The 13,971-nt window shown below is 44.0% G+C and overlaps 1 protein-coding gene across 1 annotated transcript in view; it reads right to left on the reverse strand.

Annotated features, from left to right (window-relative positions):
* Window positions 1–901: 901 nt before the first annotated feature.
* Window positions 902–13,971, reverse strand: part of PTPN18 (protein tyrosine phosphatase non-receptor type 18) — a 53,982-nt gene continuing 40,912 nt past the window's right edge. The window contains exons 12-17 of the mRNA XM_033172876.1: window positions 11,764–11,846; window positions 10,231–10,550; window positions 6,194–6,273; window positions 3,718–3,745; window positions 2,148–2,252; window positions 902–1,569 (exon numbers count right to left, since the gene is read on the reverse strand). Coding sequence (XP_033028767.1) covers window positions 1,502–1,569; window positions 2,148–2,252; window positions 3,718–3,745; window positions 6,194–6,273; window positions 10,231–10,550; window positions 11,764–11,846 — 684 coding nt within the window. The 3' untranslated portion in view covers window positions 902–1,501. The remainder of the gene's footprint in view (window positions 1,570–2,147; window positions 2,253–3,717; window positions 3,746–6,193; window positions 6,274–10,230; window positions 10,551–11,763; window positions 11,847–13,971) is intronic.

Below are 13,971 nucleotides of genomic sequence, written 5' to 3' on the forward strand. Positions count from 1 at the left end.
TGTTAAGGAGCAGGCAGGATAGAAAACATGGCCTTGTCAAATCTGGTGCCTCCCAGATGTTGCTGGACTACAACTCTCATGATTTCTAGCAGTGGGCTGAGCCAGTTGTCCAAAACATCTGGATAACACCAGGTTGGGAAGGCCTGAAAGAACAAATGGAATTCTTTTTCTTTCTCTCTCTGTCCCATAGGAGTAAATCAACTTGGCGCAGCTATATTTCCTGTAAATGGGAAAACGGCTAGTAGAATGGTTTTCGAGGGCCCCCAAATGCTTCCCTGCCCCTTTGTTTTGCTCTAGTTTTGTGAGATGTATCTCTCATCTCTCTGTTTCACAGAAAATGTTTTTCTTGGAGAGGATCCCAGAGTAGGCAGAGTGATTGCTGGACATTGGGGATTGTGGGAGGAGTCTTACAGAGTAGCAGGAGGGAGGGAAATTGGCATAGAATGCCTCCCCCCAGTGGTGATGAGAAACGCTTCCCTTCTGGTGGCTGTATCAGCCAATGTGATGGAGTTCTAAGGGATTGGGGCAGCAACCACTTCCCACTACTGGTCTTTACAGATTTTTATACAGTAAATCCTTCTGTTCCGTTTTCTCTTTCTGGTGCTTTCCTCTAGGGCAGTTAAACCATAGGCATAGGGCATCAAGCACTGCCCACATGGACTTCAAAGTGGCATGGACGTGAGCATCACAAAGCCTGGGTAGAGCAGGGCTCTTGTGTGTTTACTTTCCAGGAAAGTCAGACCTCCAGGAAGCTTCTAGATCTCCAGCAAAAGATTTGGAAAGAGCAGAGCAACTGAACATTCAGACTGAAAAGAACAAAACCAAAACAAGGACAGGACTGGTCCAGTGAGCATGACTCCAGGAAGTGGGGGGGGGTGTTCCTAAACCCAAGGAGCTGATTTGAAGTGCTGATTTTTACCCCCTCCAGATGGGAGAAGACCAAGAGTCCCAAAGCCACCAAATGTCTTCCTTCCATTCCTTAGACTAGGTTGCAGAAATGACTGTAGTAAGTGGAGAAATGTAAATTGACATAAGATGGGGCAGACTCCTGGGTGGAATGGATTTGCTCCAGTGGCTGTTGATAAAAGCGCAACTCACAAATTAGCAAATATTGTTTAATGGGAGGAGGGATGTGCTGTATCGATGGTTCCTGGCATGGGGTACCAGGCTTCAATTTTTTAGCTGGCAAACCTTTCCTGGCCAACTAAGAGCTGCTCAAGAAGCCGATGGAGAGAAGTTGGCTGCAGGTTCACACGATCCTTAGCTGGTGGATCCCAACATTTCAAACAGGTCATCTCCTCCTCTTCTGGTAGAGAAGTCTCCTGGAGTATAGTGCATGCAACTGTTGCTCCCTTTTGGTCCATGGCTCCAGAGGCACAATTTGCTGGTGGTTATTATTTTTACAGTTGTTCCCTAAGGAAGGGTGAGCAGGCAGCAGTCTTGGTCCCGATCTGTATTGCTCAATGGCAGAAGCAGTGTTCTTGTCTCTCTGTCATACTGCCTAGATGCGACTCCATTCAGCAGGAGGGTCTCTTGGTCCCTTGGGCTTCCCAATGCGGAAGTTAAACCCTGGAGGGGCAAGAGGAGATGGACAAAGCACTGAGAGGTTTGTTCTATTTCTGTTATGATTCCCACCCCCCTTCACATAGTCCTTTTGTGTAAATTTTAACACCTGACAGGATGTGGAGAATCATGCAGTCCTCTTGAGCTGTCTTTAACAACCTCACTCTCCTTTTCTCCTAACATGGATTATGTTGGAGGTGTTTCTATATCTTGCTATACACATAAAAATGTAAGGCTGTCATTATGCTGCAGTTCATGTGCCTGCCACTAGGCAGCTGACCAGCTCTAGTGTGAAAAAAGGAAGGTGGGTGTTGTCATGTTGGGGGGGGGGAGGTAATTGGCAAAGGTGGTGGGAGAGGGGTTGGTCAGTGAAGCAAGCAGTGGCAGTAGACCCTAGCATATTGAAATCTACATACTTTAGTGTGTGTGTGTGTGAGAGAGAGAGAGAGAGACAGAGACAGAGACAGAGACAGAGAGAGAGAGAGATTTGGGTAGGCACCTGGCCCCCTCTGCCCCTGCAATTTCCATACGAATGCACCCTGCAGTGCTATCATGACCTTTTGCCTAAAGGTCCCCTTACTTACCCATTCCATTGGCAGAAGATAACACCACATTTGGGCTACTCCTGGGACAGATGTTGCCCACATCTTCATATTCTTGGGTGGGGGCAGTCCGTGTTGATGGTGGGGCTAGTAAAAAAAACAACAACATGAGAGGCTGTTAACTTCTCATATCAGCCTGCCTGTAACATAAACACTGGGGCAAACATCATCTAGGAAGCTGGAATATAGGGATGCTCATGTCTTTTGAAAAGCGGTCTGAAGGAAGAGTGCCAGCTGAGCCTTGCAGTCCACAAGGAAGACCCATAACCTTCCGGCACCACTTTCTGAGATTTGTTGTCCTGGAAGGTCTGGTGTCGTGACAAACTAGCACTGCAGTATGGCAAGGGAACTTAGAAGGAGACCTTGTAGAAGGTAGCAACAGCTTCCAGGAGGTTGTGGGAAAATAATACGGCAGAAACTTTGGCCCTCCTGTTGTTGCTGAACTACAACTCCCATTATCCTTGTCCATTGACTGCTTGCTAGGGTTGATGGGTGTTGTCAGTCACCAACATCTAGAGGGCCAAAGGTTCCCCACTGCTGCAGCGAAGACTCCTGTCCATCTCTTGGAAGGCAGTCGCTCTCTCAGAAATGAGTCATAAGCCATTTGAAGAGGATCCAGCTACTCAGTTCTGTGTAACTTTCTCAGAGCTTGGCCTAACCCTAGTTTAGAAAGAACACAGCAAGAGTCCAGTGGATCGGACCACAGGTCCACCATAGCCCAGCATCCTGTTCTCACAGTGGCCAACCAGTTGCCTGTGGGAAGCTCACAAGCAGGCCTTGAGTGCAATAGCATTTGACCCACTTTGGATTTCCAACAACTCCTTTAGGCATCCTGCCTCAATACTGGAGGAAGTGCATAGCCACTGACTGGCAGCCACGGAAAACAGATTAATTGAACCCTCTTTTTAAATCCATCCAAGATGACTTCACTGCATCTTCTGTTTAAAGGTAAAGAGACCCCTGACCATTAGGTCCAGTCGCGGATGACTCTGGAATTGCGGCGCTCATCTCGTTTTACCGGCCAAGGGAGCCAGCGTTTGTCCGCAGACAGCTTCCGGGTCATGTGGCCAGCATGACAATGCTGCTTCTGGCAAACCAGAGCAGCGCACGGAAACGCCGTTTACCTTCCCACTGGAGTGGTACCAATTTATCTACTTTCACTGTGTGCTTTCAAACTGCTAGATTGGCAGGAGCAGGGACCGAGCAACGAGCTCACCCTGTCGCGGGGATTTGAACCGCCGATCTTCTGATTGGCAAGCCCTAGGCTCAGTGGTTTAACCTACAGTGGCAACCGCGTCTTCTGCTTGGTGAATTCCAAAGTTTAACTGTACTGTGTGGATATTAGATGATCCCCAGTTCTAGCACAATGTAAAAGAGGCGAAAACCCATTACAGTATCCCCCTTCTCTTTCCACATTGTTAAAAGGAGTCCCTGTACAGTAGATATTTTTGGACTCCCATCATCTCCACCCACCATGGTCAGGGATGATGGAAGTTGTAGTCAAACAACATCCATGTTCCTCATTGCCATTAGAAAGTATTTTGCTTCTTACCTTTCTTCCCAGGTGATGAACTAAAAACCTAGAGCAAGGGAAGAAAAGATGTATTTGAAGGAGAAATCTGTCATGGATGCCTTAGCTGAGATTCCTGCATTGCAGGGGGTTGACCCTTGGGGGGTCCCAACTCGTAAGATTCTATGAAATAAAACATGTTTCTGCACTGCTCAAACACTTCATTCTAGCACTGCCCTTGGCGAATGGGGGAGTCACAAGAATGCATTTTACTGATTCCCTTATTAAATGTATATTCCGCCCTTGTTTCTGAAGGAGCCCAAGGTAGCAAGCGCATCCAAAAGAAAAGCATTATAAAAACAAACATTGTTTCATCCAGTGATGAAACAGCTGCCTGTAGATGACCTGGGACAAGACAAGGGAAGAGTTCTCACTCTTATTAAAATAAGCAGCACTATGGTTAGATCTAGGGGGAAATAAAATTATATTGCTATACACAGACAGATGGAGTGAGCCTTAGTGGGCAAGGTTGCTAGGCTGGTTTTCAAATGCCAAGTGCTGACGCTTGTTACTGAGAGAGAGGAGCAAGGGGGGGGGGGGGCTTGGTGCAAGTGAGGTGGTGGGAACATCAGATGGGCTCTGCTGGGCCACAGGCCATACCAAGCTCCCTGCTGCTTTGCTCCTCTCAGGAACCAGGAGTGACTTCTGGTGTGTCAGCAACATAGTCCCTCCTGCAGCAGAGTAAGAACAAAGGACTTTGCCTCGTTGACTTCTAGCATATTTACCGGTATGTTTAGGGTTTTGTTTGTTGTGTACCTAAGAGAAACAGCCCAGACATTTGAGCCAAAGGAAGACCCATTTTGTTGCAAGGGAAGTTGAATTCTCCTGGCTTCTAAAAATTAAGCATGCCAAGCACATGTGAATAATTTCTTATTTGCATATCTTTTTATGTACATTTTGGTCATTTTATATCCTTCTGAAGTCCTGCTTACTATGGGAAATCATATTCAACAGATGCAATTCCTTATGAGGCTTCACTAAATATTGCCTGCACATTTTCAAGCACATCTTCGCAGCCCCAATGGCTAGAAACATGGTGTTTATTTGTGTGTGTGTTGTAAAGTGAAAGCCAAGGTTCTTAGGAATCTGGGTTTTTTTTACATCTGGTGCCAAGTTTTCTCCAGTTTGTTCCTCCAGCCCTGACTTTACTAAGCAGCACAGTTTATAACATTCTGGGGTGGGAGTGGGGAGTGATGGATTGACTTTCCCCCTTTTGACTCAATCATAACACACATATTGAAATGGAGGGGACTTGAACCTCCCTTTGCTACTGCCTCCATATTCCTAGGGAGGCCTAACATGTTTCATGCTCCAGTGTGTGGGATGTAAAGCTGCAGTAAAGCGCAACATTCCTACAGTGGACTTGTATGGGGATGTTTTGTACTACTCAGGAGAAGACTTCCTGTTTCCTCCTGAACTGGGACAGACTTGAAGAGGGTGTGGTCTGTTGTACTAGCATGGAGGAGCACACGGCCTCCATGTTTTGATCAGTGTGTCTTCTCCATTTTCTATGTTACTGTGTGTTTGTAGAAGTGACTGCTTAGTTGCAGTTACTTGGGACTAACTTTATGGTATACCATAGTTCTAGTTGTCATGTGACCTAAGCCTGCCTTCAGGGATATGTCTGTGAACTTGAATGAATCTGTGAATAAACTACTTTTATATTAACGTTAATCAGGTTCTTGTGTTTATTCTTTTTAAGAGGGATTAGAAGGGATTTTACCAGGAAGGAATCTTTAATAGTAAGACTCAGATGAGTCAGCAACAAACTGTGTAATTTAAAAAGGGGGATGTTTGGAACTCTGCCAGAATATGGAACTTGCTAGCGCAAGTTAGGAAGGATATCATTAAATAATGTATCCTTTCCTGTCTCCCTAACCATCCCCACACAGTGTACTATTAACTTGCAAAGTGTTTTGAAATATCAGGTTCACATTGTCTGTAGTTGTTCACTAATTTTCCCATTGCTGAGGCAACTTATCCAAAGCTAAACAACAAATACATTGTAGAAGAGGAACTTGAGCCCAGGCATAGGAGCCAACTCCTAGGGGCCAAAGACGCTCCCCCCCCCAAAAAATATATTTGAGGATGCCAGCTCCCCCTCCAAGTGGATGGGCATTGCTATTCAAATGGTGTGCAGACAAGAAGTATTGGGATTGATTATGGGGGGGGGGCTTTCCTCCCCCCCCCATATTTTATTCAAGTTGGCACCCTGGAGGCCAAGCCTACCTAAGCCAAACAAACCCTAAAAACCAGTCTAAATCAGGGCTGGGGGACTCTGGCCTGTTGAACCCCTCCCCAGCCACCAGGGACAATGGTCGGGGAGGGGGCAGTGGGAGTTGAAGAAGACCTGAAGGACTACAGGCTCCCCATCCCTTCTGGTCTACAGTTTTTGTCGGAGGCTTATTGTGGTCCTGTGACAGAAATGTGGCTGGGAAACACCACGCAAGCAACATACTGTGGGCAGCAGGTTCCTCAGGGGCTTTTTCCCTAATCCATTGATGTGAGATGAGGAGGTGACTCTGGGATTGGAATCTCCTGTAGCAGAGAGAAGAGGTCAGACAAAGAAAAGGTTATTCCCGATAGGTGCTTTCTGCATTCCCTTTGCTGTAACCACAACAGGTCAGTAGGACTTAAACTTTTCCTTGGGATTATATTATTAGTGTTATTATTATTATTACAGTCGTACCTTAGTTGTTGAATGGCTTAGTTGTCAAACAAATTGGCTCCCAAACGCTGCAAACCCAGGAGTGAGTGTTCCGGTTTGGGAACATTCTTTGGATGCTGGACGTCTGACATGGCTTCCAGGAGCTTCCTGCAGCCAATCGGAAGCTGTGCCTTGGTTTCCGAATGTTTTGGAAGCTGGATTCCGTTTGACTTACAAGGTACAACTGTATTTCTACTGTCAACTATAATCAATGACCTATCAACAGATTCCTCCCTGACGGCTTACGATAATCTCATTGAGTTCTTGCAGGATGTGGTCTCTCTTAACATAAACCCAGCCAGCAAGCCCCACATTGCTAAAGGGTGCAGATGGTTCGACCAAGAGTGCCGCACGAAGAAGAAAGCCTTATAAGGAACTCTTATTTGGCCTATAGAAATGCTGGCCTCAACTATTTACTCCCAACTTATTTCAAAATTAAAAAAGAGTACAAAGCCCTTTTGGCTTAAAAAAAGGCAGTCTGAACAAAACTCCTGGTCTCTGTTACTGAATGCCTTGCTAAACAACGAAACAAAACTCTTCTGGAAACTGGTCTCCGGCTTCCTGAGCAATAGCTCTCCAGCCCCTGGCTGTGCCATTCCAGCTCAGGTATGGGAGAACCATTTTAGAAATATATTCAAGGAAAATTCAAATCTCCCAGCCAGTTTTTGTGATGAAGATTCGGCAGAACTATCACTGCTTCCACAATGGAGCCCGGTTACAGTGGAAGAAGTCTATACATTAATTGGGAACTTGAAGAGTGGCAATGACTTTATCTCAGCTGAATTGATCATATCAAATCAGCCCTGGTGGGCTCCTCTTCTGGCAGCACTTCTGGCAAAGTACCGTCTAGCTGGAAACATGCAATAGCAGTCCCAATCTTTAAGAGAGGCCAGCCAAACATGCCTTCTAATTATAGGCCAATCTGTCTGCTTTTAATTATAGGAAAGCTGTATACCCACTTTCTCTAACAAACTGACAACTTTTCTACATGACTATAAATATATCTGAAGCTCAGGCAGCTTTCCACGAGAACCACTCAACATCAGACCACTGTCTAATGCTGTACCTCCTAGCCGAGAAGTACACCAGACCTCTACAGGGGAAACCCTTTGTGAAGAAGAAGAAGAAGAAGAAGAAGAAGAAGAAGAAGAAGAAGAAGAAGAAGAAGAAGAAGAAGAAGAAGAGTTTGGATTTGATATCCCGCTTTTCACTACCCGAAGGAGTCTCAAAGCGGCTAACATTCTCCTTTCTCTTCCTCCCCCACAACAAACACTCTGTGAGGTGAGTGGGGCTGAGAGACTTCAGAGAAGTGTGACTGGCCCAAGGTCACCCAGCAGCTGCATGTGGAGGAGTGGAGACGCGAACCCGGTTCCCCAGATAACGAGTCTACCGCTCTTAACCACTACACCACACTGGCTCCCAGTGGCCTTTATGGACCTGAAATCTGCCTTTGACTCCATCCCCAGATTCCAACTATGGTCCAAATTACATCTAGTACTGAAGGATAAACACCTCCTATATCTTATTAAAGCCCTGCACTGTGGAAGCAAATTGCAGGTTATGTGTGGGTTGCAAGGCCAGCTCCCGGACTGTATTGAGATGGACAGGGGAGTGAGACAGGGATGCATTTTGGTTCCTACTTTGTTCAGTTTGTTTCTGACCCTGATGGCCATATTCCAAAAATAGGGACGAGAAAGCCCTTTCTTGCTGTATGCGGATGACGTGGCCATCCTCTCCCGAACCAGACCTGGTCTGAACTACCAACTAAGAAAATTCTGAGACTACTGCTCTGGGTTATCCATCAGTTATGAAAAATCAAAAGTCCTGGTGTTTGAGAAGAGATTCTCCCCAAGTAAATGGGTACTGTACAGTCACAAACTAGAGCAGACCAAATTCTTCCGGTACCTAGGGCTTCTATTCCATCATTCCAAGTCCTGGAAACATTGGCAGACTGCCTATCAAAAGGCAGAGGTAAGCAAACTGGCTATACTTCAATTCTCTTATACAAGGGGAGACCATTATGTTCCATCAGCCATTAAGGTATTTAATGCAAAATCTTTCTCTCAACCCCTCTACGCCTCAAACATCTGGTTCAATGGCTCTTTCTCCAGGTTCAATGGCTTCCAGGCAAAGTTTCTCCGGTCCCTCCTACAAGTTCCAAATTGTGTTCCAAATGCAATACTATTTTTAGAAACAAGTGAATGTCCTCTATCAACTAAAGCATGGTGGACTGCCCTGAGATACTGGCTCAAGATCTCAGTCTTTGGCCTAGAGAAGGGGTTACTTCCACACCTAAACAACGAGGAGTTTACCAGCTCATGGATGAAAATTATGGTTAGAAAAGCCACTTTGATTGGTATGCCACCATCTGGGCTATGATACTGCCCTTGAATCTCTGAGGCAAAGGTTCTGGGACATATCACATAGTGTTCTCCAATCTCAATCTCATGTTATCTGTGGCCCATTAGCAGTAGGAATTCACTATGGGTTCACTATGCATATCTTAGAAATTTGTCTGTACCAACATATTGGCGTCTTTTCACCAAAGCCAGATTAAATGTATTCCCATCAGAAGTGCTAAATGGCAGACTGAGAAGTATCCCTTATCAAAATACGATCTGTGTGCGCTCTCAGGACGTCAATTGTATGAGGCATATTTTATTGCATTGTGGACAATATTATCAAGCTAGGGAACTATTGATTAAACCACTATTGGCAAATCAGCCGGGTCAATCTGAAGCCTACTATTCCAAATATCTTCTGGATGACAAGTCCAATGATATCACAGTGGCCGTGGCAAAGTTTCTTTCAGTAGTCATACAAATCAAAGATCAACATACCAATGACTAAACAAATAATGCTTCGGTCTCCCTTCCCTGGAGGGTTGCCTGTATGAATCTGTATTTTAGTCTGAATCCATGTTATGGGTTGTTGGACCGCAATAAAGATTATATTATTGTATTTCTATTTCTATACCACTTTATATTCTTAAGAAAAAAAATCTCAAAGCGGATTACAACACATTAAAATATTAAATAAAACAATCCAGGAAAAATTACTGAAGAATGGTATTTGCAGCCTTTGATGTTTTACTATGGATTTTATTAGTCAACATCTAATCTATGTTTGCAACCTTTGTGAATTCCCATTTGAATTTGCTTGGATTCTGTACACCCAAAGAAAAACCCCATGAAATACCCCCAAATCCAAATTTGCCATGATGACTAGAATCTTGTTTACTTGCATTGAAGTCATATGATATTCACAGAGCTAGTATAGCACAGTATTTTATGAAAGTATGCTATGATCCAAGGACATCCTTAGTTCAAATGTCTGTCGTTAGCTAGATAACAGCCTGTGCACGTTGGCTCAACAGCAAGTGTCACCACCAGTTCCAGGTTACCCTCTTTGTCAAGTAGGTGTGCTCTGGACTTCACCTGAGCTGCCTTTTGGCCAGTCACTCTTCTCTCAAGAGCATCCCTTCCCCCATGTCTGCAACATGAGATGATAATGCTGACCTACCGTATCTTGCAGGCCTGTTGTTAGGGTTACTGAGATAATGTTTAGGGAAGTTTTAAATCTTTGAAGTTTTATCGTGTTTTTACTATTCTGCTGGGAGCTGCCCACAGTGGCTGGGAAAACCCAGCCAGATGGGCGGGATATAAATAATAAAATTATTATTATCACAAAAGAACTGAAGCACTTAAAACTACTGCATAAATGTTAAGTCTTATTGTTATACAGTTATACAAATTCTTAAGCGCACACAAACTATTACTTCACATCACCTGGGTTAATTTGGGCGTATTCACAGGTTACCGCGGAAGCTGGCTGGTGCATGGGGCTTCCAGGCAGCGAGTGACTGGCTTGCACTCCTGCAAAGGCACTGGGGTCAATTGCCAAGGTGTCGGGCACATTGCTCATCCGAGGCTTCACAGCAGCATAAAGGGGTCCCTCGTTGCTGGGAGGAAGAGGAGGGGGAGAAGCACCCAATCCACTTCGCCGGAGCTTGTTCACAACTGCATAGGTATCACCCATGTCCCTGGCGAGCTTGGGTGGTTGTTCTGGCACTGATGTGGTCTGAGGGTCAGCCGGCACTGAGATGCTCCTGGAACAGGGAACACAAAGGTTTATGTGAAATCTCCACACAAGGTGAAGGGACCTCTCTCAGGATAAGAGTTATGAGTCAGGCTACTGAAGTTATATTTTTAAGGATGCATATTTGTAATGCACAAAATGTACACGTACATTTTCTCAAGTGATTTCTTTTAGTTATTTCCCCTGCAGAGGAGTATAAAACAATTTAGGAACAATAATTGCTTTAAGAAATCTTGTGCATGAGGAAGAGCTTGTGGTAATTTTACTTCTCAGCTGTAGCCCAGCCTAGGATTTTTCCAGAGGAACCCCCCTGCCCTCCTCTCTGTTTTAAAAGAACTGTGGTCACACAGAGCTTTTTGGGTTTCTCTCTCCTCCTTCCTAGTGAAGAACTGCATGCACTTGCTGCTCCTTCCTTATATCACAGAGCTGTGGAGCTGGTGTTCTTCGTTCCAGCCTTCCAGCCTGCCTCCTCCAGCCCCAAGCCATGCTTTGCCTCTGCTTCCAGGCCTCTGTTCTGTGCTTCTCAGCTGGCTGCCTGGAAGTTCCTCTAGACAGAGGTTCTCGATCCAAGTCCCTAGATTGCTTGGTGGAAGGCAGACTGCAGTAGATAAAGCGTTACGGGGAGGAGAGGTAATCTGAAAGCTGCAGTTGGAAAGGTATGTCTTGAGGGAGGCTTGACGGATGAGAAGGAGGCAGGGCTTTACTTCTTCACCCAAGTGACAGGTTCTTTACCATCCATCCAAGTAATGGTTTTCATATGCCTCTCTGACATGTCCAAGCCTGAGCTTTGTGATTTGAAGGATGTCAAAATAGTATCAAGGTCAGAGAGAGGCGCTCACAGCTGCTGTAATGAAGTCCATATTTTTATGATATATAAGAACATCCATATACTAGTTTCTGCCCTTCTCCACTGAATAAACCCAAAGTGAGCTCCACATAAACATTCAAAGCATAAAACCAGGCAACCAAATAATCAATAATCACATCTACCATCTTAAAATATGAAAATATATAACCAGCACCCAGTTTGGGGGGAAAGGAACCATGTTGTACAATTGTGCAGGATCCTGACCCCTTTCCTAAGGCAGCCCAAAGTCTGCACCAGCTGGGCCTCCCCAGAGAAGAAGTCCCACATCTCGGGTGTCACTGCAAAACATGGCTCTGCTTTCCTGCCAAACGGCTGGGCTGCTGTTTCCAAGGCTCCATCTCTCAGCCTTCCTTACCGGTGGAGGACAGTGCTTCGTTTGAGCGGGGCCACAGCCAGGTGTCGGAGGGAGAGGGCGTCGTCATAGAGGGGAAGACGGTTCTGTGTCAAAATCCGGAAGAACAGAAAGGAAGTAAGGGACGATTTAGGCCAACACAGCTGTTTGAACATCCTATAGCAGGAAGTTTGCAGGAAGCCACGTCTCTGTGCTTCTGAGAGGGCGGAACACACACATTGGCTAACAGGATGCCCTTCAGAGGTTGTGGGGCTACAATTCCCATCAGCCCCCGCCTGCATGGCCAGCTACTCCTGCATTCAGTCCTAACATGTGAGCATTTATTTTTAAAATTAGCTCTTTGTTTTTCACTGCTATTGCAACATCCTTATACCTGCTTTGTGTTCCAGAACTTAGGATGGCTGCTATACAACCTTGTCAAGCCTGCCTAGTCACACAGAAAGGAGCTTTCCCTGCTCCCTTGCCAAGCTCCTCACACCTTCAGAAATTTATAGGAACAGAGCCAGTGTGCCTATTAACGCAGGTGATGTAAAAGAAAAGTTTGTGTTTGTGCTTAAGAATTTGTATAATTGTATAAAACAAGACTTAGTTTTTATATAGTAGCAAGACAAGCCCACCAAAGCAAACACAGATTTCAGTTGCTTGGAGAAAACAAGCTAAATTTCATTTATAGATACAAACACTTCTGTCTCTTCCAAATCCAGGTGTGGCTGGTGTGGGGAAAGAAGAGCTACACTGGAAGAAGGCCCTGGAGCAGCCTTCAGGCACATATCTTAACCGACCTGCCTATAAGGCTGGGAGGGGAAGATTGCTGCGTAGGTTGGTTTTCCTGCCACCCTTCTTTTTGATAATTTTTACATACATTCTTTTAAACATCCATTCTTATTCTTATTCTTATTCTTATTTTAAACATCCATTCCCTCAACCGCTTCTCAGGATTTTCAGATTTTCTAATTTCTTATTGTATTTCCAACTTCACTATTATTTTTTATCACAACAATTAATTATTACCATCCAAGTTTATTTCCATAATATTTCCTAAATTTAACCTTACAAAATTTCTTGTAGGCCTATAAGCGTGATTTGTTGTTTACAATTGTCCTTCAAATATTTCTCAAACTTAGTCCAATCCTTCAGGAATTCCTGGTCCTGCCAGTTTCGAACTCTTCCTGTCACCTTATCTAATTCTGCATAGTCCATTAATTTTGTCTGCCATTCTTCCATTGTCGGTAAATCTTCTTGCTTCCATTTCTGTGCCAATAACATTCTTGCTGCTGTTGTTGCATATAGGAACTGTTTTTTATCTTGTCTTTTAATCTCTTTTCTACAATTCCAACCAAAAATGCTTCTGGTTTCTTTATAAATGTATATTTCAACATTTTTTCCATCTCATTATATATCATTTCCCAGAAGCCTTTCACCTTCTTACATTCCCACCACATGATAAAACGTTCCCTCTTTTTCTTTACATTTCCAGCATTTATTACTCACTTTATACATTTTAGCTAATTTTACTGGTGTAATATACCATCTACACATCATTTTCATCGTATTCTCTTTCAAAGCTGTACATGCAGTAAATTTAATGCTTTCTTTCCATAACTTCTCCCAGTCCTCCAACTGTATATTGTAACCAACATCTTTTAGCCCAGTGTATCATTACCGACTTAACCTCTTCGTCTTTCAAATGCCAGTCCAACAGTATTTTATACATTTTAGATAATATTTTACAACTGTTATTCAAGATTTCACTTTCAAACTTTGATTTATTATTATCAAATCCGTTTTCCTTCATACTTTCCTTAAACATTTCATTGATTTGACGGTAGTACAGCCAATCATTTACAAATTCTTTTACTTCTTCATATGGTTTCATTTTCCATTTACTTTCTTCCTTTCTTAATAATTTTTTTCATAAGTAATCCAATTTCCACTCACATTGGTTTTTTTCAAACTCATCGCCTCCAATGGTGACAACCACCACGGTGTTTTACGTTCTAATAGGTTTTTATACCTATCCCAAACTTCAAACAGAGATCATCGGAATATATGGTTACCAAATCCTTTACGAACCTTTGTTTTATTATACTATAAATAAGCATGCCAACCAAATCTATTATCATGTCCTTCTAGATCTAGCAATTCCACATTTTTTAACATTATCCATTCCTTTAACCAGCAGAGGCAGGAAGCTTCGTAGTATAGTTTCAA

This window comes from Lacerta agilis, chromosome 16, assembly GCF_009819535.1.
Source record: "Lacerta agilis isolate rLacAgi1 chromosome 16, rLacAgi1.pri, whole genome shotgun sequence".
Lineage (NCBI taxonomy): Eukaryota > Metazoa > Chordata > Lepidosauria > Squamata > Lacertidae > Lacerta > Lacerta agilis.